The 27,753-nt window shown below is 43.9% G+C and overlaps 1 protein-coding gene across 1 annotated transcript in view; it reads left to right on the forward strand.

Moving 5' to 3' along the window:
• DOC2B (double C2 domain beta) overlaps window positions 1-27,753 on the forward strand; it is a 1,147,407-nt gene that overhangs the window by 656,983 nt on the left and 462,671 nt on the right. The window contains exon 4 of the mRNA XM_063953885.1: window positions 11,316-11,425. Coding sequence (XP_063809955.1) covers window positions 11,316-11,425 — 110 coding nt within the window. The remainder of the gene's footprint in view (window positions 1-11,315; window positions 11,426-27,753) is intronic.

Genomic DNA, 27,753 nt, shown 5'->3' on the forward strand with positions numbered 1-27,753 from the left:
CAACCTGTACTAAGCAGTGAAAAGATTGGAGAAGTGATCCAGTGGAGAAGTTGCCCATAGCAAGTAATCAGCATTGACGTAACATTTAGAATTTGCATACTTCTCCACTGGCTTACTTCTCCACTCTTTTCACGGCTTAGTACATCTCCCCCACTATCAGGCGGAAACTATGGGGCAGATGTATTAACCTGGAGAAGGCATAAGGGAGTGATAAACCAGTGATAATTGCAAGGTGATAAACGCACCAGCCAATCAGCTCCAATATGTAAATTAACAGTTTGGAGCTGATTGGCTGTGGCGTTTATCACCTTGCACTTATCACTGGCTTATCACTTCCCTTAATGCTGTCTCCAGGCTTAATACATCTGCTCCTACGATTGCTAATTTTTAGAGATGTGCGGCGGGCACTTTTCGTGTTTTGGCTTTGGTTCTGGTTCCATGCTCGTGTTTTGGATCAGGATTGATTTTACCAAAACCACCCTTTCGTGTTTTGGTTTGGGATCTGGATGATTTTTGAAAAAACAAAGGCCCTCATTCCGAGTTGTTAGCTCGCTAGCTTTTTTTAGCAGCCGTGCAAACGCTAAGCCGCTGCCCTCTGGGAGTGTATCTTAGCTTAGCAAAAGTGTGAACGAAAGGATCGCAGTGCTGCTGCAAAAAAAGATTGCGTAGTTTCTGAGCAGCTCCAGACCTACTCCTAGCTTGCGATCACTTCAGACTATTTAGTTCCTGTTTTGACATCACGAACACGCCCTGCGTTCGGCCAGCAACGCCTGCGTTTCTCCAGGTACGCCTGCATTTGTATCTGACACGCCTGCGTTGTTCCACACACTCCCCGAAAACAGTCAGTTACCTCCCAGAAACACTTAAAATACTAGTACTAATGTCAGGCGCTAATAATATTGGTTAAATTTGAATAGTTGCGGATGGGTGTTTATATCTGTAATAACACCCACTCCACACAACAAAATCAAAACTTGCTCTCACAACTCATGCAATCTAGATAGCCGCAAGCAGGGTATAGTGGCCTGTGGATATGGCCAACACAATCTCACCTGATTGAAACCAGGTGTACCAAAAACAAACTGAATAACCCCTTGCGCTATTTAATTAGAGGCAACATGACATGAATACACTCAATAAAATAATTATAAGATAATTTTAATATCTAAAAAATCAATCATGTATAGGTTACATAGACATAATCATAAAAAATTGAGTTAATTAGTATGTGCATACAAGTAAAAAAGCTGAATGTTAAACCTACTAATTGAGCATAAGAGGTGGATCATATAGCTACTAGTGACCACATAGGGCTAATTCAATAATCATAAGTTGACAATGTCCTTAATTTTTGTTCTCGGAATATGACAGTCCCATTAGATGTGCTCATAAATATTTAATGATTGATTATCATGTGGTGTGATAAAAATAAATATGGAGCTTTTGTTTAGGTATATACCAATATATGAGTTTAACCAATTGCTCATAAGGATGAATAGTTCTTTACATGTGGAAAAGATATCCAGAATAAATGGAGGAAATTTATATATCACCCGGGGCTTGGTGCACAGCAATCACCTGTAGAAGAAAGCTCCCGTCTTCCACAGTCCGTAAGTGGCGTCCTCCGTCTCTCACTGTGTCTGGCTCTCATACACACACGCGTTTCGCTTCTAATTGAAGCTTCCTCTATGAGGAAGCTTCAATTAGAAGCGAAACGCGTCAGAGAAGGTGCCCTAGGTGACCCAGTGGACATTGCTTATAGATCCACATTGATGTGCAGCACTGCTCGAGATTGACAAACGGGAGACGGGAGGACGCTATATGCGGCGGCTTGAAGACGGGAGCAAAATCAACTGATCAGCGCCTGCGGTGCGCAGAGCTCCGGGAGCCGGACCAACACCTCTCTCTCTCCAAGCGATCCAAGGTGTGTGTATGAGAGCCAGACACAGTAAGAGACGGAGGACGCCACTTACGGACTGTGGAAGACGGGAGCTTTCTTCTACAGGTGCTTGCTGTGCACCAAGCCCCGGGTGATATATAAATTTCCTCCATTTATTCTGGATATCTTCTCCACATGTAAAGAACTATTCATCCTTATGAGCAATTGGTTAAACTCATATATTGGTATATACCTAAACAAAAGCTCCATATTTATTTTTATCACACCACATGATAATCAATCATGAAATATTTATGAGCACATCTAGTGGGACTGTCATATTCCGAGAACAAAAATTAAGGACATTGTCAACTTATGATTATTGAATTAGCCCTATGTGGTCACTACTAGCTATATGATCCACCTCTTATGCTCAATTAGTAGGTTTAACATTCAGCTTTTTTACTTGTATGCGCATACTAATTAACTAAATTTTTTATGATTATGTCTATGTAACCTATACATGATTGATTTTTTAGATATTAAAATTATCTTATAATTATTTTATTGAGTGTATTCATGTCATGTTGCCTCTAATTAAATAGCGCAAGGGGTTATTCAGTTTGTTTTTGGTACACCTCCCAGAAACACCCACTTCCTGTCAATCACTCTGCGGCCAGCAGTGTGACTGAAAAGCGTCCTTGTGTGAAACTGCATCGGCTTTTGTGAAAGTACGTTGTGCGTGCTTGCCACTTTTTTACCTAATCGCTGCGCTACGAACGAAAACAGCTAGTGAACAACTCGGAATGACACCCAAAAACAGCTAAAATCACAGAATTTGGGGGTAATTTTTATCCTACGGTATTATTAACCTCAATAACATTAATTTCCACTCATTTCCCGTCTATTCTGAACACCTCACAATATTGTTTTTAGGCCAAAAGGTTGCACCGAGGTGACTGTATGACTAAGCTAAGCGACACAAGTATGTGGCACAAACCTGGCCCATCTAGGAGTAACACTGCAGTGTCAGACAGGATGGCACTTTTAAAAAATAGGCCCCAAACAGCACATCATGCAAAGAAGATAAAGAGGTGCACCAAAGTCGCTGTATGACTAAGCTAAGCGCCACAAGTGTGCGACACAAACACCTGGCTCATCTAGGAGTTGCACTGCAGTGTCAGACAGGATGGCACTTTTAAAAAATAGGCCCCAAACAGCACATCATGCAAAGAAGAAAAAGAGGTGCAATGAGGTAGCTGTATGACTAAGCTAAGCGACACAAGTGTGCGGCACAAACACCTGGCCCATCTAGGAGTGGTACTGCAGTGGTAGAAAGGATGGCACTTAAAAAAAATAGTCCCCAAACAGCACATCATGCAAAGAAGTAAAAGAGGTGCAATGAGGTAGCTGTATGACTAAGCTAAGCAACAGAAGTGTGCGGCACAAACACCTGGCCCATCTAGGAGTGGCACTGCAGTGGTAGACAGGATGGCACTTAAAAAAAATAGTCCCCAAACAGCACATCATGCAAAGAAGTAAAAGAGGTGCAATGAGGTAGCTGTATGACTAAGCTAAGCAACAGAAGTGTGCGGCACAAACACCTGGCCCATCTAGGAGTGGCACTGCAGTGGTAGACAGGATGGCACTTAAAAAAAATAGTCCCCAAACAGCACATCATGCAAAGAAGTAAAAGAGGTGCAATGAGGTAGCTGTATGACTAAGCTAAGCGACACAAGTGTGCGGCACAAACCCCTGGCCCATCTAGGGTTGGCACTGCGGTCCCACTGCACTAGTGGTGGATACCGGATGCATGTCTAACACCAGCATAGTTGTTATGGCCTCAGTAACCAGTTTTGCAACTGGGTGACTGCTGTCATATTTCATCTTCCTCGAAAAGGACTGTTGGATAATCAATTGCTTAGTTGAAGTAGTACAAGTGGTCTTCCGACTTCCCCTCTAGGATGACAATCGACTCCCAGCAGCAACAACAACAGTGGCAGCAGTAGGAGGAAGTGGTTCTTGATCTTTCCCTATTTTATTCTCCAAATTTTTGTTCTCCATTATTTTTCTGTAGTTATATAATAAAATGCAGAACAGGAGAGCAAACCCTGTAAAAATTATTTGGATTAAATATTAATAACCCCTTTATTTGGAGTAAATAATATACAGCACAGGACAGCACCACTGAACTTATATGGCAGCACCACTGGACTGGATTTATACGGCAGTACCACTGGACATATACGTCAGTATCACTGGACTGGATTTATACGCCAGTACAGCTGTATTTATATGCCAGTACCACTGTATTTATATGGCAGTATCACTGGACATATACGGCAGTATCACTGGACATATATGGCAGTATCACTGGACATATATGACAGTATCACTGGACTTATATGGCAGTACCACTGGACTGGATTTATACGGCAGTATCACTGGACTGGATTTATACGGCAGTATCACTGGACTTATACGCCAGTACCACTGGATTTATACGGCAGTATCACTGGACTTATATGGCAGTATCACTGGACATATACGGCAGTATCACTGGACTGGATCTATACACCAGTACCACTGGATTTATACAGCAGTACCACTGGACATATACAGTAGTATCACTGGAATTATATGGCAGTACCACTGGACATATACGGCAGTATCACTGGACTGGATTTATATGCCAGTACCACTGGATTTATATGGAAGTATCACTGAACATATACAGCAGTATCACTGGACATATACAGCAGTATCACTGGACATATACGGCAGTATCACTGGACTTATACAGCAGTACCACTGGACTGGATTTATACGGCAGTATCACTGGACTGGGCTTATACGGCAGTATCACTGGATTTATACACCAGTACCACTGGAATTATACGGCAGTATCATTGGATTTATATGGCAGTATCACTGGACTGAATTTATATGCCAGCACCACTGGATTTATACGGCAGAGTGCCAATGGACATATACGGCAGTATCACTGGAATTATATGGAAGTATATTGGAAATTATAATGGAAGTATCACTGTGCTTATATGCCAGTACCACAGTACCACTGGAATTATACGGCAGTATCATTGGATTTATATGGCAGTATCAGTGGACTGGATTTATACGCCAGTACCACTGGACATATACAGCAGTATCACTGGACTTATACGGCAGTACCACTGGACTGGATTTATATGGCAGTATCACTGGACTGAATTTATATGGCAGTATCACTGGACTTATACGCCAGTACCACTGGAATTATATGGCAGTATCACTGGAATTATACGGCAGTACCACTGGACATATACGGCAATATCACTGGACTGGATTTGTACGCCAGTACCACTGGATTTATACGGCAGTACCACTGGACATATACGGCAGTATCACTAGAATTATATGGCAGTACCACTGGACTGGACATATACGGCAGTACCAGAGGACATATACGGCAGTATCACTGGACTGGATTTATATGCCAGTACCACTGGATTTATACGGCAGTACCACTGGACATATACGGCAGTATCACTGGAATTATATGGCAGTACCACTGGACATATACGGCAGTATCACTGGATTAATACGGCAGTACCACTGGACATATACGGCAATATCACTGGACATATACGGCAGTATCACTGGACATATACGGCAGTACCACTGGACTTATACAGCAGCACAGGGACACCACCACTGGACTGATGCAGGACAACACAGCACCACTGCAATGGACTGTACTTATACAGAAGCACTGCACATATGGCAGCAGAGGACACCACCACTGTGACTGGACTGATACAGCACAACACAGCACCACTGGACTGTACTTATACAGCAGCACTGGACATATGGCAGCAGAGGACACCACCACTGTGACTGGACTAATGCAGCACAGCACACCACTATTGGACTGATGCAGCACAACACAGCACCACTGGACTGGACTTATACAGCAGCACTGGACATATGGCAGCATAGGACACCACCACAGTGAATGGACTGATGCAGCACAACACAGCACCACTGGACTGTACTTATACAGCAGCACTGGACATATGGCAGCAGAGGACACAACCACTGTGACTGGACTAATGCAGCACAGCCCACCACTATTGGACTGATGCAGTACAACACAGCACCACTGGACTGGACTTATACAGCAGCACTGGACATATGGCAGCATAGGACACCACCACAGTGAATGGACTGATGCAGCACACGACACTACCACTGGACTGATGCAGCACAACACAGCACCACTGGACTGATGTGCACCACTGGACTGGACTTATACAGCAGCACTGGACATATGGCAGCAGAGGACACCACCACTGTGACTGGACTGATGCAGCATAAGACACTACACTGGACTGAGCAGGACAAGACAGCACTGGAATCGCCACCCCACTTTCCCTCCCGCACAGACACTGAGGACGGAGACACGTCCTCTTGTTACACTCTCCGAGACTTGAGTGAAAATGGCGGCGACGCGCAGGTCCTTATATGGAATTCAAACCCTGTGAGAAGAATCCGACAGCGGTATGATGACATTTTGCCTCGTTCTGGTTTCCGAGTGAAGTCCAGTAGGGCTCTGTTCTCAGGGAACCCGCTTATCTCTACTAATTTTCAATACATTCTGCTACCAACAAAAGGCGGGCTAAGGCAGCCGCCTATAACGCCACTGGTGAGAATCCAGCCCTGATTGTAGGTCATTAAGTAATGTGGAATGGTGGGTAACTTCTGAATTGAAATTGTTTACCACCGATATTTATTTGTGTAGCGCATGCTATTATCAACATACTTCCATTTTTATTTTACAGTCTATCAACAATAAAGTAGATAATCTGATGTAATAAAATGTAAATGTACTGGAATCAGTAAAGAAGTCTATGGGCTAGGCATGAAGTATTTGCAGAAATATGACTTGCACAGTGTTGTTCTATGAAAGGATATTAATAACAGGATGTTATCACCTTGAGCTTACTTAGACATATAACTGTAATGTCAAGAGGCTAGTAAATTAATTATAAAATGATAAACTCTATACAGTAGGTACAGTTACACTTTCCAAGTAAATCATGTGTTGAACATATTTTATATCATGTATTCAGCACAAGCTGAAGCATGGTGCTGTTATGTTATCTATTACCTTTGCATTGAAACTGTGAAATGAGATTAACATTTACAGTACTGTATGTGACAGAGGTATGACAGTGGGTATTATATATATATATTTTTACTTCATACATAATCTTGTGTTGATTACATTTATTCAGATCATAAAGGGCAATACAGACAGCTAATAGGATCAGGAAATAGTTCTTTTGTGCTCCTTTTTTGAACTGGTATTTATAAGGAGTCATGAGTCGATCATCCGTGAGAATAAAAATACAGATATGTTTTAGGCTGGATGAACGAATTATGGGGGTCATTCCAAGTTGATCGTGGCTGTGCAAAATTTAGCACAGCTACGATCGCTCACACTGACATGCGGGGGGACGCCCAGCACAGGGCTAGTCCGTCCCGCATGTCAGTGCTGCCCCCCCCCGCAGAAGTGCAAAGGCATCGCACATCGGCGATGCCTTTGCACTTCAAGAGTAGCTCCCGGCCAGCGCAGCTTTAGCGCGCTGGCCGGGAGCTACTCATCGCTCCCCAGCCCGCAGCGGCTGCGTGTGACGTCGTTGGTCGGAACGCGCCCCCTAAACTGGCTTAATGCCGCCGTTCAGCCCCCTCTTGCCAAGCGACCGCTTCTGCCTCAGAGGCGATCGCTAGGCAACGACGGCTGGCATGCGCCGGCGCACTGCGGTACTGGCGCATGCGCAGTTCCGACCCGATTGCTGCGCTGCGAGAAACTGCAGAGAGCGATCGGATCGGAATGACCCCCTATATTAATAAATCACCTGGATTGTCACTTACACTGCGCTAGTTTAATAATTGAGTATACAAATCAGGATTGCTGCGCTGCGAGAAACTGCAGAGAGCGATCGGATCGGAATGACCCCCTATATTAATAAATCACCTGGATTGTCACTTACACTGCGCTAGTTTAATAATTGAGTATACAAATCAGGATTTTATTTTAGTAATAAAAAATAGATGTGCAATTAAAAAAAATATTTTACCATCAATCAAACCTGAGAATTACACAGTTGGATTAAATATTCAATGTAGCTTGAAATCATCATTATTTATTCTGCTATGAAAATAGATATGTATGAGTTCTGGCGCAATGAAGTTAGCAGCCCAATCCTAACCTTCCTATGATCTGCCCAAATCCAGATCACACAAGAAACAAATAAAAAACAATGAACGGAAGGAAGATCAAAGGCGCTACTTTACAAAGGACTAATGTACTAAAAGAGAAATATATTATACATCACTTGCAATCTAGTCCTTCGTTAATTTCTTTCTATTATTCCAATGATTACCGGATGTTTACATGCAAAAAAACAAAATTAAACAACAAATGTGTAGTAATGTCTGTAATAAGTTCAATTTTCTGTGAGTTCTCCGTTGAAACAGAACCCTATGATGTGAAGATTTCTTGATAGTAGATAAGGATAGCTTCTCACCACCACTTCATAAACATAGGTAAACGTACCAAGACTCACTTAAAATTATATATCACCATACACATAAAGGTTTCTTTTACACTTCTGATCGTAGCATATGAAGCAAGCTCTGTTCAATAAAACGTACCACACTCACTTTTCAGCAGATGGCATTCCACACGTAGCGGTTTCTTTAAATAGATGAATCACTCTTGGAATGGTATGAATGGAGAAGAATAAAAAAAGCACTGTCTGGTATCACCGATGCCGTTTCGACACAAGGGGGTATATTTACTAACATTCGTAATTCTCCCGATTTGGTGGGAGAATAATCACGAATGACATCGAAAGTGTAAAACTGCAACTTTTTGAATTTGTTACGACTAATTTACTAAGCTGCCGTATTCTGCATTTTCGGGTTTTCCGATGTCGATGTCATTCGTTTTTTTAGGCAGTGTTTTACGTGAGTGACTTGTAAAACACTGCCGACTTTAATACAATGAATCTCGGCCGGATCTGAGAGATCCGTGCTGGGCTTCATTGTGCACTTTGTTAAAAAAAAAAGTTTAAATGTTAAAAAAAAATTGCGTGGGGTCCCCCCTCCTAAGGCAAACCAGCCTCGGGCTCTTTGAGCCGATCCTGGTTTCAGAAATATGGGAAAAAAATGGACAGGGGTTCCCCCATATTTAAGCAACCAGCATCGGGCTCTGCGCCTGGTCCTGGTTCCAAAAATACGGGGGACAAAAAGCGTAGGGGTCCCCCGTATTTTTAAAACCAGCACCGGGCTCCACTAGCTGGACAGATAATGCCAATGGTGGGAACTTTCTGCTCAGCGGTTGACCGAAAGTGACCTCACCGCTGACCACAAAGTTCCCACCATTGGTTACAATGGAGCGCATAGGCGCTACATTGTAACACTGCCGTGTGCCGCCTGTCAGACAGTACAGGAGCACACAGCCGATCAGGAGGGTGCTACAACGTGGCGCTCCCTGATTGGCTGAAGAAACCCACTTAGACATCAGTCAGAGTGGGTTTCTGGCATTCGGGGAAAGGGGACCCATGTGAAAACATGGGTCCCCTTTCAGTGCGTGGCTCGGGTATCCGTTTTATTTTTTTAATCAAGTACGTGGATTACAAAAGGATTATCCGAGGAGCCTGGTACCCTGGATCTGGTGAGTATAATTTATTCAACAAGTACCCCATGGATTCTACTGGAGAAGAGGACCGACCCTCGTGTGAACATAAGGTAAGTATGTATGTATGTTTGTGTGGATGGATGTAATAAAACTTTACTTTCAAGGTGTGTGTGTATTGTCTTTTTTTGGGTATTTTTTTAGTAGTAGTACTACAGGTACCAGCGGGCCCGTTTTTCCGCCGCATGCTGGTACTTGTGGTTCTCCAAGTACCAGCATGCGGGGGAGGCTTGCTGGGCCTTGTAGTACTGCTACTAAAAACAATATCAATCACTTTTACAAAAAGGCTATCAGCCCCCCATCCGCAGCCCATTGGATGGGGGGGGACAGCCTCGGGCTTCACCCCTGGCCCTTGGGTGGCTGGGGGGGGACCCCTTGATTGAAGGGGTCCCCACTCCCCCAGGGTACCCCGGCCAGGGGTGACGTTGGATATTTGATGCCACGGCCGCAGGGCACGGTATAAAAGTGACCCCCGGCTGTGGCATTATCTGTCCAGCTAGTGGAGCCCGGTGCTGGTTTTAAAAATACGGGGGACCCCTACGCTTTTTGTCCCCCGTATTTTTGGAACCAGGACCAGGCGCAGAGCCCGATGCTGGTTGCTTAAATATGGGGGAACCCCTGTCCATTTTTTTCCCATATTTCTGCAACCAGGATCGGCTCAAAGAGCCCGAGGCTGGTTATGCTTAGGAGGGGGGACCCCACGCAATTTTTTTTCTAAAAATTAACACTTTCCCACCCCTTCCCACTGATATACATGCACGGATCTCATGGATCCGTGCATGCCTATCCAATCACGGCTCAAAAAAGCAGGTCTGTTTTTTTTTAGCACTTTTTTACGAGTTGTATTTTTTCACGGCAGTGTTTTTTTTTTTTTTTGCTTTGCACTTCTTAGTAAATGACCGAGATTCATATCTAAACAGCCGCGTTTTGACCGATGGTGTATTCATTCGTATTTTTATTCTTGGACTTGCAAAAAAATACGAATGGCCTCATCACTGCCGTGATTTCTGCTTAGTAAATTCCCGAGATGACACTTTGAAGAAAAAACGGCATCTCGGACAAAATCGGGACCTTAGTAAATATACCCCCTTGTGTCGAAACGGCGTCGGTGATACCAGACAGTGCTTTTTTTATTCTTCTCCATTCATACCATTCCAAGAGTGATTCATCTATTTAAAGAAACCGCTACGTGTGGAATTCCATCTGCTGAAAAGTGAGTGTGGTACGTTTTATTGAACAGAGCTTGCTTCATATGCTACGATCAGAAGTGTAAAAGAAACCTTTATGTGTATGGTGATATATAATTTTAAGTGAGTCTTGGTACGTTTACCTATGTTTATGAAGTGGTGGTGAGAAGCTATCCTTATCTACTATCAAGAAATCTTCACATCATAGGGTTCTGTTTCAACGGAGAACTCACAGAAAATTGAACTTATTACAGACATTACTACACATTTGTTGTTTAATTTTGTTTTTTGCATGTAAACATCCGGTAATCATTGGAATAATAGAAAGAAATTAACGAAGGACTACGAAGATTGCAAGTGATGTATAATATATTTCTCTTTTAGTACATTAGTCCTTTGTAAAGTAGCGCCTTTGATCTTCCTTCCGTTCATTGTTTTTTATTATTTATTATGCTATTAATCACTCTCTTTGCTCTTATTCTAGGCAAACAAACTAAGAACAAAGACTTTGAGAAATACACTAAACCCCACGTGGAATGAAACACTAACATATTATGGAATCACAGATGAAGATATGATTCGTAAAACTCTCAGGTAAGCCATGTTGTACAGATTTACTGACTACACTCCTGTGGCATAAACTGAGATCAGATGAGGATGTTGAGTCTCCATACTGCAGATTCTTCTTCTTCTACTATTAAGGCCTGGATTCACGTTTTTGCTCCACTTGGCCAGTTTCTATATGATCATTTATGCATTCCATTGTGTGTCCCTGTTATCCATAGTTCCATCCCTGCAGCATCCAAAATACTGTATATATAAAAAAAAAAAATACATGGAAATGAATTAGCTCTAATTAAAATCCTAATAAAATTATTGACATATGTAAATAATAATGTATTAACATAAAAAAGATTCAAGAGAATAAAAACAGTAATGTGCAAAGTGAGCAGTTCCCTGCCCTTCTCCTCTCAGGGTAGTTACTTCATATTTACTATGTACTTCTTGTCAAATGTAATCCTGTTATACAGGACTGTCAGGGATCCCTACAGGAATCCTTGTTTAACTCAGACCAGGTCAGAGCCAATAACCCGTATTAGTTTGACTGGCACTATACTAACATTAGGACCAGTGGCGGATTTAGCCTATGGACTGCAGCCCCCCCCCCCTCCCCCAGGTAAAATCTGCCACCTCTTTCAGTGTCAGTGAAGCCAGATGCAGTCCGTGAGACTGCACTGGCTTCACTGTGACTGGCAGTGACTACTACTACAGGCAATCCCATTGGGAGGTGTTTCCTCCCTCTGGGTCTGCCAGACCATGCTGCGAATAGCAGAGAGCTGTCTTTCTGTAGGATGCCAGCCCCCTGCCTCATCAGCCCTATCCAGATTCTATAGACTGCAGCCGATGCAGTCCATAGAAGCTGAGGGTGCATATGTGCAGTACCGTCACTGCTACTGCTCATACGCTGGTCCCGGCATCTGTACAACATTATACAGATGCGGGGACCAGGCCAGCGGTGGGAACGAGGGAGCAGGGACCTGTGGCAGGGAGCAAAGAGAAGGGACCTGGCAGCATAGCCAGCAGCAGCCCACCTCCTCCTCCGAGGTAGGAGCCGCTGCTGATTAGGACTGTGATTGCGAACATCCCCAAATCCTGATATATTGGGGGAAGAGCCTAATATACTAGTGGAAATAAAAAAAACTATCACAATTGCATAGCCTCTGTGACACAAACTAGCAATCAGTTAGTTGGTCTCTCCCTGTGTCTATCAATGAATAATAGTTATAGTGTATCCTTTGCAATCTAATTGCTTTCTCAAAGACTGGGTTCTGGAGCATATATAAAAATATTCTAATGAAGTACTGTAAGACTTTATTTACAAAAAACTAAGCACAATGCTAAGTTACAAAACTGATATAAATAAAAAGGGTTACATAATACATAGACAATTGTATGTTGTCATTTTAAAAAATGTAAAAAGAGAAAATACTTACAAAGAAAAGACTCAACTTATTCTGGGCATAGGGGAACTGCAGGAAATGCTGGTCCAGGCTTCAATTTAGAATTGATCCCCCCAAAGCCTGACCCAGAGCAAAATGCTCCCATACATTTTATCAACTTTTCCACCCACCATAGTGATGTCATGACCAAGTCTCTGATGACTGGATGGCCTGTTATTAACTAACCTAGGGCCCAGGACTGCTAACGTAACTGTTAACCTACTGTAAGTACAAATGTATACAATTTTCCCTGTGTAGTAGCCACATAAAATATTGTATTTTAACATTAATCTCTATTATTTAAGCTATAAAATGATTGTAAAGAAGACTAATTTCTCCCAAACAATAAGTCCCTGGTGCCCCAAAATTACATATAACCAGCACACAAATGTCATGTATGCATTTTCTATGATTTCTGATGCTCCCAGCTATTGTATAAATATAAATTTTAGATCAAGATAGATAACATATGGTTTTGTTTTTTGTTCCTGCTTGGCATTTGAGAACAACTTTTGTTCAGACCACTGTTTGAACACTCCTGCTCTTTTGGTACCCAAAGGTGGCTTTCTTGTACTGTACAATCTAACCATCTCCACATCATCTATATGGAGATATGGATGAAAGGGCTTTTGTTTACCCATCTCTTGTCAAGCTAATTGTTTTTACTGCTCACAGTTTACCATCATGAATGTGCATACTTATGGAACTACACAAGGCCCCCCTTAGGCTACCTGAGTGATTAGAGCTCCTATTTATCTATATAGGCAGCATTATAACAGAACATCAATGAACATAACTTGCAATATGTCCTGATATAGCCATAATCTCCAAGGACTGTAGCACAAGCTTCAGTATTCTATATTAATGTTACGTGCACTTTGCCACATGTTTTTGTACTATATATGTCCATCTATTTGATCATCTAGTTAGGTCTTCATTTACATCACTTACTGTGTTGAGATTGTGAGTCACTGAATAGATTAATATAAAAACAAGACAATAAGAAAAGTTTATTAAATTTAAGTTATTAATGCCAAATGTAATTTTATTTAATTAAATGGTAAAACACAATGGTCCACTCGTTGATTAAGGGGGTTATTCAGGTTTGTTAGCAAGCCTATTTTTCCTGCAGGCTTTTAGTCATATTCTCGTGCAGTGATGTCACAGAGAATGTATATTCTCATATTTGTGAAAAAAACATACTATTAAGTATACATCATAAAATAATCAACAGATGTTTCCCTTTCATGTTGTGCCTTTCCGTGATTTTCTTCTCTGCTATACTGTGTGTAAGATGCCTTCAGACATCTCCATGCTAAAGGGTAACAAATCACTCTGGGGACAGCAATATATGCCAAATGAATTCAGAGTATGCATAAATAGTAAACATTGCAAATTCAGGACAGACATTCACTTTGGGATCTGTCTAGGTTTTTATGTCTCATGAAAAATGCAGCATCTTTTTATCCCAACTGTCAATCGCTTATTAGTTGGTAGTCTGGATTATTTATTAATCTTGTCATGTACTGTACACAGCATTTTTGGTTAAGTAAAGCTTGTAAGGGAACTAGGTGTACATACTGTATAATATGTTTTATTTCCTCTAATCTTTCTACAAGATATAACTCATTACAGTGTCAGATTTAACATGTATTACTGTCCTCTCTGGCAGAAAAGGGGTCAGAGAGAGTGGTTTTCAATTTTGTCAAGTTTAATCGAATCCATATTTTTGTTGATTTAATCTTCTTTCTTATACCTTTCCATTATTATCACAATCATTGGCGACTGGAAGATAACCTTTTTCATATTATATTGTGTTGAATAATTAATGTGTAAATAGTTTTTTTGTAAAAACTTGACTAGTCCTAATATTAATGTTTAAAATATTGCTCTGCAGGTGCATCTAGGGATAAAGCAGTCACATATCTGTAATGGGTGCAAGGTGAGCTGTGCACACGAGCCCTGGGTCCAGGTGGGTCCACACCGCACACCCTGCACCCATTTCTTGAATACTTACCCTTCTCACATCAGTGGCAGCTGTGCTGCACAAATTACCAGGAAAATGACATTTTGCGCAGTAGGAAAATCAGCAGGTATATGGCCGCCACGCCATTTCCCTAGTGACTTGCACATGCGCAGTAGACTCCTAATGACCCTAGTTTTCAGAGTCTACTGTGCTACGGGCTAGAGAGAAGGGAGCCCAGACAGAGACTGCACACGGGCCCCCTCCTCTCGTAATGTGCCCCTGGGCTAAGGCCTGCTTATCAGTTATGGAGCCCATACACTTGTGCGATTGAGCGCGATGCGATATCGCACTTCGATTTCCCTTAAAGCTCCCAGTGCGATAAATCGCATCGAAAGTGCTTTTTTGTGCATTCAATTATCATACAATCATGTGATTTATCGCATGCCCCTTGCGACCAGAAATCGGGTGACCAGAAATGGCTGGAGGGGAGTGTCCAGGAAGTGAGCTAAATAACTCACAGATCGCACATCGCAGTGCAATAAATCGAATGTGGTAAAAACAGCATGCGATCACACGTGCGATGCGATAAATATTAAGTGCAGCACATAGGATCTTGAGATGCGAGATTCGACCGGCGTGCCTGCGCATTGAGTCACATGGTACATTAGATGTGCATACAATCCTGCGATTTATCTCACAGATGCGGTCGAAATCGAACGGTTGTACCAGATATCTCACAAGTGTATGGGCCCCATTAGAAAAACCTGTAGTTTATGTGACTTAGGAGGACATGTACTAAGCAGTGATAAAAGTGGAGAAGTGAGCCAGTGGAGAAGTCGCCCATGGCAACCAATCAGCATTGACGTAACATTTATAATTTGCATTCTATGAAAGTATACAGAGCAGCTGATTGGTTGCCAAGGTCAACTTCTTCACTGACTCACTTCTTCACTTTTATCACTGCTTAAGGCCCATACACACTGGGCGATTTTGAGCTGAAAGCAGCCCACTTTTGGTGTTCTGAGCTGCTTTCAGCTCAAACCGCCCAGTGTGTATGCACAAGCGATGAGCGATGAGCGCTGATTCGCGCTTCCGCTTCATTGTCAGCGGCCGCCGTTCATCTACTGGTATTACCAGCAGATGAACGGTGGGGTGAGCGGCTTTCCATAGCGTCCTGCTATGGAAAGCCGCTCACCCCCGCTGACATCGCTGGGCAGGGGGGAAAAACGCCCAGTGTGTATGCACCTTTAGTATATGTCCCCCTAAAAGTAGTTTATGTGTTTAGAATACAGCACACATACTGTATCATTCATTATTTTGTTGCAGTGCTAAACTAGCATGCGTTTAGTAAGCATTTAGAATAGCAAGATATTGGAAGCATTCAGAGACTATAAAGGTATGCAGTTTTTGTTTAGCTCACATATCTCTAAGGAATATATCTTTGTATTCTAAATACTATAGAATATATTGTTCCTTATAATGCTACAAGTTAAATTGTATTTTACAAATATTAAGACTAGAATATAAATTTGGTGCAGCATTTGAGGCAATTTTAGTACTATTATAAAAACAATAAGAGGAAATGATGTAAAGGAGGAGGAAGTTTGGTGAGTTACTCATCAATAACATTGTTTTTACAAAGGCAATTTACATTTTTTTGTGCAATTCTGATTCCATCCTATTGTAGTAAAGGAAAAGGCATTATACTGCAATGTAAGCTCTCACAAGCTGTGCCTTCTCTCTTGCTATTGTCATATAAGCGCCTTGAGTCCAGTTGGAGAAAGAGCGCTATATAAATAAAACGATTATTATTATTATTATTATTATTATTATAATTATTATTGTTATTCGTTCCCACCTCATCCTCCTGTGCAGTCTTCTAGCATGCCCAAAGCAGGGGCGGATTAAGCGTGGAGGGGGCCTCTGTGCAGGCTCTGTGTAGGCCCTCTCCTCTCTGTCAGCGACCATTGTCTTTGTGCAGGTCTCCTGGAAAATGGCGCCTGTGCCTTATTCCTGGGGACATTATACCTGCCAACGGTCCCGATTCCAGTGGTACAGTCCTGCTATTCGAACATTGTCCCACCCGTAGGCAGCAGTGACCTGCGGGTGGGGGGGCAGTTGGGAAATCCTTTGATCTCCCGAGTGATCGCTGAATAGATGCCGGCCGTGTGCATGCGCACGGCATCTATTCAATGTTGGGAGGTGAGCTAGGAGCTGCCCAGCTGTTCGGGGAGCACTGGGCACGCCCCCTGGAAAATGAGTCCGTGCCGTGAGGCCATGCCAATTTGGCATGGCCACGCTCTACTCTGGGCCGTGCGCGTCAATGCATGAGTGTCCAGAATGTGCATTCTGAAAAAATGGTAGGTATGGGACATATCTACGTCATCTATGTCACCAGCACTGTTCTGTCCCTTATATAACATGTTGTGGCTGCAGCACTAGTAAAGTTGTATTAAATAGTACTACTATTTTGGTGATGATTTGAGCCAATGGCTGGGTCAAGAAGGAGGTTTCTGGGCAACTGGAAACCACCTGCTTTTTTTTTCTCATTTAGAATTTGGTTGCCATGAGCAACATCACATATTCCTTTTCTATAAAATATATCCATTATTTGGCATAATGACTGGTAATAACTAAAAACTTCTGATGTTTTAGCAAATGCTTTACTATATTTTACTATATACCATGCTAAGGATTTTTCTAAATAGACACAAGCCCTTCAGCTATATTAAGAGCAGCCCACTGGTTATTGCTGGAACGGAACACTAGTTTTGTAGCTATTTTTTTAGCTATAAAGGAGGGCAATCCTAGCAGCCATCAGTAGCAAATATAATAACTGGAGCTAGACAAAGCATGATGTGACAGATGGTACATTACACTGAATGGGAATGTTCGTTTTAAGAAGACTTTCATTTTCAAGGAGAATTTAACACCTATAAAGTTTTGTGAGTTCCATAATACAAATTGAGCAAGATCTTGAACGGGGTGGTATTCATGTGACTGGCGGTCAGTAGACGGAAGGTCACATGACCTCCCCCACAATCTTGCCCCCTCACTATCCCGACGGTCGGCATGCCGACCAACAGGGACTATTTCCACTCGTGGGTGTCCACGACACCCATAGAGTGGGAATAGAACCCGGCCACCGAGCCCGCAACGTGGCGAGCGCAGAGAGCCCGCAAGGGGCTTGCTGCACTTGCCCATCCCTGCCGGGATCCCAGCGTCGGTATGCTGTCGGGATCCTGGCTTCAGTATGCTGACCGGCGGTCAGGAGACTATCGGTCAGCCATACCACACCCCTTGAACGTTTGACTGAAATAAGGATATGAATAACAAGACGTATTTAGCTGAAGGTTATTGATGGGGCATAGAGAGTGATATATATAGGTAATTCATTACTCTTTGACCTTACGGCATTATATATAGGAGGACCCTCTACAGGTCACAGTACAGTTTGAGATAATTGCCAGTTGATTGTTGTTAAATCAATACACAAATATTTTATTATTAATTCAACAAAAATGTTGTTTAAAAATGTTTTAAAGGTCATAAAAAATTATTTACTATTATCTGTTACATCTTTGTTGTATTTGATTGTCAATGGAATTTGGTTAAAAAAAACCTATTTATTTATAGACAGTTTGGTTTTTTATGCTAAAATAGCTGATTGTCCATACTTCTTCACACTGCATTATATATGTGATTGGTTTATATTAATTAAAGGCCTATTTATCAAATAATGATTGTGGGATATGATCTGAAAACACACATTTTCTAGGTTATCCGCAAATATTAAGAATCACCCTAATGTAATATAAAGGGATCATAGCAGATATCTCCGATACCTGCCATAGTTCCTCCATTCCTGGCAGAAGCATCCTCTTTAGGTTTCCAATGGGCTACTAGGCACTTGGATTTTACAAGTTCCAGAATGCAAAACTGGTATAAGCTGCTGTAGTTTCTGGACTCCTTACCACTGAAATTACTAGGAGGGCGTAGCTACCATAGGTGCAGGGAGTGCAGCTGCTATGGGCAGGGCTGCCAAGAGAAATCCTGGGCCACGGTACAACAACTTTCTGGCCCTCATCCTCCCTGATGGGGGTAGGGGGGGTGACCGCACCATGCTGGGGGCATGACCACACCTCTTTGGGGGGGGGGGTGTCTAGCACTTGAGAAGCACCCACTCACAGGAGCATGGCATGCCTCCCTATGGGGACCAGAGCTGAGAGGGGCCCACCTTCCCGGTCAAAGTTAAGGGCATTATATACATTTTCACTGTTGGGTGATACATAGGGGCCTCTACAAACTTTTGCTTTGGGCAGGGTTGGACTGGCCCACAGAGGTACAGGGAAAACTCCCAGTGGGCTCCACTGCCTGGAGGCCCACCTCCTCCTCTAGGAATCCATGTTATCTTTTACTGCACAGGACTGTGGTGTATTTTCTACAGTGCAGTTCTGTTATTAGTCTGGTACATTATCATGCATGCACTTATATATAGTATTATATATAGTATTTGCTATACATATTTATCAAGGGGCCCTGACCATGCACTCTCTAATGGTTAGCTAAGCCTCTGTGGTGGCTGGCCACAGACCCTCTGGAGACTGACCTTAACCTTTAATCTTGTGCCTGTACCACTGCATTTTCACTTTTCACAGCATTTTCACCACTTCATGCTCCAGTCTGACACACTGGCTCTGGGGTAGTGTATCTAATTATGCCCCTATATCTGCTGATTGTAATGTGGTATAAAATGAACTGAAGGGCATGATAATGTTACCTAATATGAACTGGGGCACTGTAATGTGGTACAGTATGAAGTGGAGGCACTACAGTGTGGCATAATATGAACTGGGGACAGTATGCCAGAATGGGAATTGGAGGCACTGTGTTGCATAATGTGTACGGCAGCCCTACAATGTGACATAACGTGGACTTAAGCATCACTGTGGTTCATAAAAAAAATTAGGGCACTACTATGGGGCATAACATTAACAGCTAGAGATGTGCGCAGACCCCCGTGTTTTGGTTTAGATTCTAATTCATCATCGTGTTTTGGTTTTAATAAAACCACCCTCAAGTGTTTTGGTTCAGATTTCGGTTTCGTTTAAAATCAAGTATAAAAAAACAACAACAATAATTGATAAAACTTTATAAAAATCAATAAAAACAGCTAAAAATCATGTACATTTTGCAATGCAAAACCCAAAATTCGGATTTAAAATCTGAAATCCGAACTGCGAGAAGTTCATATCGGATCTGCTTGTGGAATTTGTTTTGGTTCGGATCCACAAAATTCAGGTGGATTCTGTTTTCTGGAGAACTGAACAGCATTTCTCTGACGTCCTAAGTGGATGCTGGGACTCCGTAAGGACCATGGGGAATTGCGGCTCCGCAGGAGACTGGGCACAACTAAAGAAAGCTTTAGGACTACCTGGTGTGCACTGGCTCCTCCCACTATGACCCTCCTCCAGACCTCAGTTAGAATCTTGTGCCCGGCTGAGCTGGATGCACACTAGGGGCTCTCCTGAGCTCCTAGAAAGAAAGTATATTTTAGTTTTTTTATTTTCCAGTGAGATCTGCTGGCAACAGACTCACTGCAGCGAGGGACTAAGGGGAGAAGAAGCGAACCTACCTAACTGGTGGTAGCTTGGGCTTCTTAGGCTACTGGACACCATTAGCTCCAGAGGGATCGACCACAGGACCCGACCTCGATGTTCGGTCCCGGAGCCGCGCCGCCGGCCCCCTTACAGAGCCAGAAGCAAGAAGTGTTCCGGTAATTCGGCGGCAGAAGACTTCTGTCTTCAACAAGGTAGCGCACAGCACTGCAGCTGTGCGCCATTGCTCCTCATGCACACCTCACACTCTGGTCACTGATGGGTGCAGGGCGCTGGGGGGGGGGGGGCGCCCTGAGGGCAATATAATACACCTTGGCTGGCAAATCATCACAATATATAGTCCCAGGGCTATATATGTGATAAATTACCCCTGCCAGAATCCATGAAAAAAGCGGGAGAAAAGTCCGCCGAAAAAGGGGCGGGGCTATCTCCCTCAGCACACTGGCGCCATTTTTTCTTCACAGTGCAGCTGGAAGACAGCTCCCCAGGCTCTCCCCTGTAGTTTTCAGGCTCAAAGGGTTAAAAAGAGAGGGGGGCACTAAATTTAGACGCAATATGTGTATACAAGCAGCTATTGGGGGAAAAATCACTCAGTTATAGTGTTAATCCCTGCATTATATAGCGCTCTGGTGTGTGCTGGCATACTCTCTCTCTGTCTCCCCAAAGGACTTTGTGGGGTCCTGTCCTCAGTCAGAGCATTCCCTGTGTGTGTGCGGTGTGTCGGTACGGCTGTGTCGACATGTTGGATGAGGAAGGTTACGTGGAGGCGGAGCAGAGGCCGATAAATGGGATGTCGCCCCCTGTGGGGCCGACCCCAGAGTGGATGGATAGGTGGAAGGTATTAACCGACAATGTCAACTCCTTACATAAAAGGCTGGATGACGAAACAGCTGTGGGACAGCCGGCTTCTCAGCCCGCGCCTGCCCAGGCGTCTCAAATGCCATCAGGGGCTCAAAAAACGCCCAGATGGCAGACACAGATGTCGACACGGAGTCTGACTCCAGTGTCGACGAGGTTGAGACATATACACAATCCACTAGGAACATCCGTTGCATGATCTCGGCAATGAAAAATGTGTTACACATTTCTGACATGAACCCGAGTACCACATAAAAGGGGTTTTATGTTTGGGGAGAAAAAGCAGCCAGTGTTTTGTTCCCCCATCAGATGAGTGAATGAAGTGTGTAAAGAGCGTGGGTTCCCCCGATAAGATAATGGTAATTTCTAAAAAGTTACTGCTGGCGTACCCTTTCCCGCCAGAGGATAGGTCACGTTGGGAGATATCCCCTAGGGTGGATAAGGCGCTCACACGTTTGTCAAAAAAGGTGGCACTGCCGTCTTGGGATACGGCCACTTTGAAGGAGCCTGCTGATAAAAAGCAGGAGGCTATACTGGAGTCTGTATATACACACTCAGGTACTATACTGAGACCTGCAATTGCCTCAGCATAAATAGTGCTGCTGCAGCGTGGTCTGATACCCTGTCAGATAATATTAATACCCTAGACAGGGATAATATTTTGCTAACATAGAGCATATTAAAGACGTCGTCTTATATATGAGGGATGCACAGAGGGATATTTGCCGGCTGGCATCCAGAATTAATGCAATGTCCATTCTGCCAGGAGGGTATTAGAGACCCGGCAGTGGACAGGTGATGCTGCCTTTAAAAGGCACATGGAGATTCTGCCTTATAAGGGTGAGGAATTGTTTGGGGATGGTCTCTGGGACCTCGTATCCACAGCAACAGCTGGGAAGAAATTTTTTTACCTCAGGTTTCCTCACAGCCTAAGAAAGCACCGTATTTTCAAGTACAGTCCTTTCGGCTTCAGAAAAGCAAGCGGGTCAAAGGCGCTTCCTTTCTGCACAGAGACAAGGGAAGAAGGAAAAAGCTGCACCAGACAGCCAGTTCCCAGGATTAAAAATCTTCCCCCGCTTCCTCTGAGTCCACCGCATGACGCTGGGGCTCCACAGGTGGAGACAGGTGCGATGGGGGCGCGTCTCGGGAACTTCAGGGACCAGTGGGCTTGCCCACAGGTGGATCCCTAGGTTCTGCAAGTAGTATCACAGGGATACAAGCTGGAGTTCGAGGCGACTCCCCCTCGCCGTTACCTCACATCAGCCTTGCCTGCTGCCCTCGGAGAAAGGGAGGTAGTACTGGCGGCAATTCACAAGCTGTACTTCCAGCAGGTGAAATCAAGGTACCCCTCCTTCAACAAGGCCGGGGTTACTATTCCAAAATGTTTGTGGTACCGAAACCAGACGGTTCGGTGAGACCCATTCTAAAATTGAAATCCTTGAACACTTATATACAAAGGTTCAAGTCCAAAATGGAATCGCTCAGGGCGATTATTGCGAGCCTGGAGAATTTCATGGTATCACTGGACATCAAGGATGCTTACCTGCATGTCCCTATTTACCCTCCTCACCAGGAGTACCTCAAAATTGTGGTACAGGATTGTCATTACCAATTCCAGACGTTGCCGTTGGTCTGTCCCCGGCACCGAGGGTATTTACCAAGGTAATGGCCGAAATAATTATCCCGTACTTGGACGATCTCCTTATAAAGGCGAGGTCCAGGGAGCAGTTGTTCGTCGGAGTAGCACTATCTCGGGAAGTGCTACAACAGCACGGCTGGATTCTGAATATTCCAAAGTCGCAGCTGGTTCCTACGACGCGTCTACTGTTCCTGGATATGGTTCTGGACACAGAACAGGATAAAAAGGGTTTCTCCCGGAGGAGAAGTCCAATGAGCTGTCGTCTCTAGACAGAGACCTCCTAATACAAATACAGGTGTCGGTGCATCAATGCACGCGAGCCCTGGGAAAGATGGTAGCTTCTTACGAAGAAATTCCATTCGCCAGGTCCCATGCAAGGATCTTCCAGTGGGATCTGTTGGACAAGTGGTCCGGGTCGCATCTTCAGATGCATCGGCGGATAACCCTGTCTCCAAGGGCCAGGGTGTCGCTGTTGTGGTGGCTGCAGAGTGCTCATCTTCTAGAGGGCCGCAGATTCGGCATACAGGACTGGGTCCTGGTGACCACGGATGCCAGCCTTCGAGGCTGGGGGGCAGTCACACAGGAAGAAACTTCCAAGGACTATGGACAAGTAATACACAAAAATATTCTGGAACTAAGGGCCATTTACAATGCCCTAAGTCAGGTTAGACCCCTGCTTCAACACCGGCCGGTGCTGATCCAGTCAGACAACATCACGGCGGTCGCTCATGTAAACCGACAGGGCGGCACAAGAAGCAGGATGGCGATGGCAGAAGCCACAAGGATTCTCCGATGGGCGGAAAATCATGTGTTAGCACTGTCAGCAGTGTTCATTCCCGGGGTGGACAACTGGGAAGCAGACTTTCTCAGCAGACACGACCTCCACCCGGGAGAGTGGGGACTTCATCCAGAAGTCTTCCAAATGATGGTACACCGTTGGGAAAGGCCACAGGTGGACATGATGGCGTCCCGCCTCAACAAAAAGCTAAAAAGATATTGCGCCAGGTCAAGGGACCCTCAGGCGATAGCTGTGGATGCTCTGGTAACACCGTGGGTGTACCAGTCGGTGTATGTGTTCCCTTCTCTGCCTCTCATACCCAGGGTAATGAGAATAATAAGGAGAGGAGTAAGAACTATACTCATTGTTCCGGATTGGCCAAGAAGAGCTTGGTACCCAGAACTCCAAGAAATGATCTCAGAGGACCCATGGCCTCTGCCGCTCAGACAGGACCTGCTGCAGCAGGGGGCCTGTCTGTTCCAAGACGTACCGCGGCTGCGTTTGACGGCATGGCGGTTGAACGCCGGATCCTGAAGGAAAAGGGCATTCCGGAGGAAGTTATCCCTACGCTAATTAAAGCTAGGAAAGAAGTGAACGCAAACCATTATCACCGCATATGGCGGAAATATGTTGCGTGCTGTGAGGCCAGGAAGGCCCCAACGGAGGAATTTCAGCTAGGTCGATTTCTGCTCTTCCTACAGTCAGGGGTGACTATGGGCCTAAAATTGGGTTCCATTAAGGTCCAGATTTCGGCTCTATCGAATTTCTTCCAAAATAGAACTGACTTCACTGCCTGAAGTTCAGACTTTTGTTAAGGGAGTGCTGCATAGTCAGCCCCCGTTTGTGCCTCCAGTGGCACCGTGGGATCTTAACGTGGTGTTGGATTTCCTGAAGTCGCATTGGGTTGAGCCACTTAAATCCGTGGAGCTAAAATACCTCACGTGGAAAGTGGTCATGCTGTTGGCCTTGGCGTCGGCCAGGCGTGTATCAGAATTAGCGGCTTTATCATACAAAAGCCCTTATCTAATTTTTTTATATGGATAGGGCGGAATTGAGGACTCGTTCCCAATTCCTTCCTAAGGTGGTATCAGTTTTTCATGTGAACCAACCCATTGTGGTGCCTGCGGCTACTTGGGCCTTGGAGGATTCCAAGTTACTGGACGTAGTCAGGGCCCTGAAAAATATATGTTTCCAGGACGGTTGGAGTCAGGAATACTGACTCGCTATTTATCCTGTATGCACCCAACAAGCTGGGTGCTCCTGCTTCTAAGCAGACTATTGCTCGCTGGATCTGTAGCACGATTCAACTTGCACATTCTGCGGCTGGACTGCCGCACCCTAGATCTGTAAAAGCCCATTCCACGAAAAAGTGGGCTCTTCTTGGGCGGCTGCCCGAGGGGTCTCGGCTTTACAACTTTGCCGAGCTGTCACTTGGTCGGGTTCAAACACTTTTGCAAGAGTCTACAAGTTTGATACCCTGGCTGAGGAGGACCTAGAGTTTGCTCATTCGGTGCTGCAGAGTCATCCGCACTCTCCCGCCCGTTTGGGAGCTTTGGTATAATCCCCATGGTCCTTACGGAGTCCCAGCATCCACTTAGGACGTCAGAGAAAATAAGATTTTACTCACCGGTAAATCTATTTCTCGTAGTCCGTAGTGGATGCTGGGCGCCCATCCCAAGTGCGGATTGTCTGCAATACTTGTATATTAGTTATTGCCTAACTAAAGGGTTATTGTTGAGCCATCTGTTGAGAGGCTCAGTTATATTTCATACTGTTAACTGGGTATAGTATCACGAGTTATACGGTGTGATTGGTGTGGCTGGTATGAGTCTTACCCGGGATTCAAAATCCTTCCTTATTGTGTCAGCTCTTCCGGGCACAGTATCCTAACTGAGGTCTGGAGGAGGGTCATAGTGGGAGGAGCCAGTGCACACCAGGTAGTCCTAAAGCTTTCTTTAGTTGCGCCCAGTGTCCTGCGGAGCCGCTATTCCCCATGGTCCTTACGGAGTCCCAGCATCCACTACGGACTACGAGAAATAGATTTACCGGTGAGTAAAATCTTATTATCTCTAATCCTGGCTGGATTTTGGTTCTGTTCAGATACACAGAATTCAGGTTGGGACAGGGGCCCCTTCAAAATTTTGGTGTGGGGTCCACAAAGTTCTGGCTGCGCCCCTGCACACTGGCAATGGCCATGACAAAGTAGACTACGCATGTGCAGTAGCACTGCAGGGTTACAAAAGAGAAGTGAAGTGATTACTAATGCGATCACTTAGTTTCTTACACTACTTCACTAAATTCTTTCTGAGCCCCTATCCCTGTATGCGATTAATGATACATGCTGGCGATCCATAATTTCTCATTGCCACGAATAGCCATGTTATGAAATTATAATTATCATGTCTAAAACCTGATGGTAAACTAAACATGCCTTATGATAAACTACATCTTAATCAAAGATGTATTGCAGGCTTCTTTAACATATGTACGTAGTAAATGGATTCATTTATTTTTTAAAACGTAAAGTGAAAGACTATATGGGTTTTCTTATTTCTGATATGTTTTTGCACAATTACATCCATGGCAAACTGATAGACAATTATGGTTTCCCCACTACTAATATGAAATGGAATAGACAAGAATCTGTCTCTACAAAGCAGCGGTTTAACTTGTTAATTATGCATAGCCTGTAGTCCGGAATCAGTCTTATTTCTGACAGTTATTATGCTATAATTGATGCTCAAGATTTGTCAATGTTATAATTTGTATTGTGTTTGTTGATGTACTGATTGCCCTTTTCTTCATGTATTGCTATTACACAATTTATAGAGACATTTTTGGAAAAGCGACTAAACAAATATAAAGATAAAGATAATTCCAATTTGGATGCCTCAAAACATATGCATATGTGTGTCCTGCAGGATTTTTATTTTCATCAGCAAGATTTGCACATGCCGGCTTTTGCTCACAGATTGCCTTAAGAGAGACTAATTGAGGTTTAGAGATTGGCTCAACAAGGCTCTGTTTTTATTCAGCATTTTTTCCCATTTATATGAATTGTCATTTGACTCCATGTGTGTTTTTTTATTGTATATGTGTATTGTGGCTTTTTTAACCAGCCAATATAAAATTTGACATTATTCATTAGAGCGCAGTTGGTTTCTTTATACTTATATATTTATGTTTTTGGGGTGACCAACTATCACCTCTTCCAATGGCAGCTTAGAGAAACAGCCCAGTCACAGCGTCTGTTTGTTCGCCATTTATGTTGAAATCTCTTACCGACTGCTGTGTGTGTGACTGCTGTTTGTGTGTGACAGTGGATGACTGCTGTGTGTGTGTGTGTGTGTGTGTGTGTGTGTGTGTGTGTGTGTGTGTGTGTGTGTATGACAGTGGGTGACTGTTATGTGTAGGTGACAATAAGTGACTGGTGTATGTGGGTGACAACTGTGTGTCTGTAGCAGTGAGAGACTCCTATGTGTGACAGTGAGTGATTGCTGTGTGTGCAGGTAGCATCATGCACTATGCAGAAGGGTGCATCGTAACAGTGCATGTCAAGGCGTTTACTCATTTTGTAACTTTGTGCGTGTCTGCCCTGGCACTGGGACCAATTCAAGATGTCTGTAACCCTGCTTGGAGCAGGAGCTGCAGTGGGTGAGGAAGAGAATTAGGGAGAGGCTAGGGGTTAAAGAGGATTGTAAGGTCGCAAGAGCAGGGACTTCTTTCCTCATGTGCCTTTCCTTTTCTTACTTACACAATCTTATACTCCTTACTCCCCTTGATGGCACCTAACCCCTGGTTTTCTATACCTGTCCTATATTGTCTTGAACTGTAAGTGCTGTTTTCTTGTTTGCTCATTTGATTATGTACTGTGTAATGGGTGCTGCGGATCTCTTGTGGCGCCATATAAATAAAGGATAATAATAATAAGAGAATGGGAGGGGGACGGGGGGACAAGCACAGAAGAGAGCAAGGTTTCTGCACATGTTACATTTGCCCCACCTGCAGCATGGTTTTGCCCAGTTGTGTGCTTTTTTGTTTACTTGCAAAGCTGAATCAAGCT

This window comes from Pseudophryne corroboree, chromosome 2, assembly GCF_028390025.1.
Source record: "Pseudophryne corroboree isolate aPseCor3 chromosome 2, aPseCor3.hap2, whole genome shotgun sequence".
Classification (NCBI taxonomy): Eukaryota; Metazoa; Chordata; class Amphibia; order Anura; family Myobatrachidae; genus Pseudophryne; species Pseudophryne corroboree.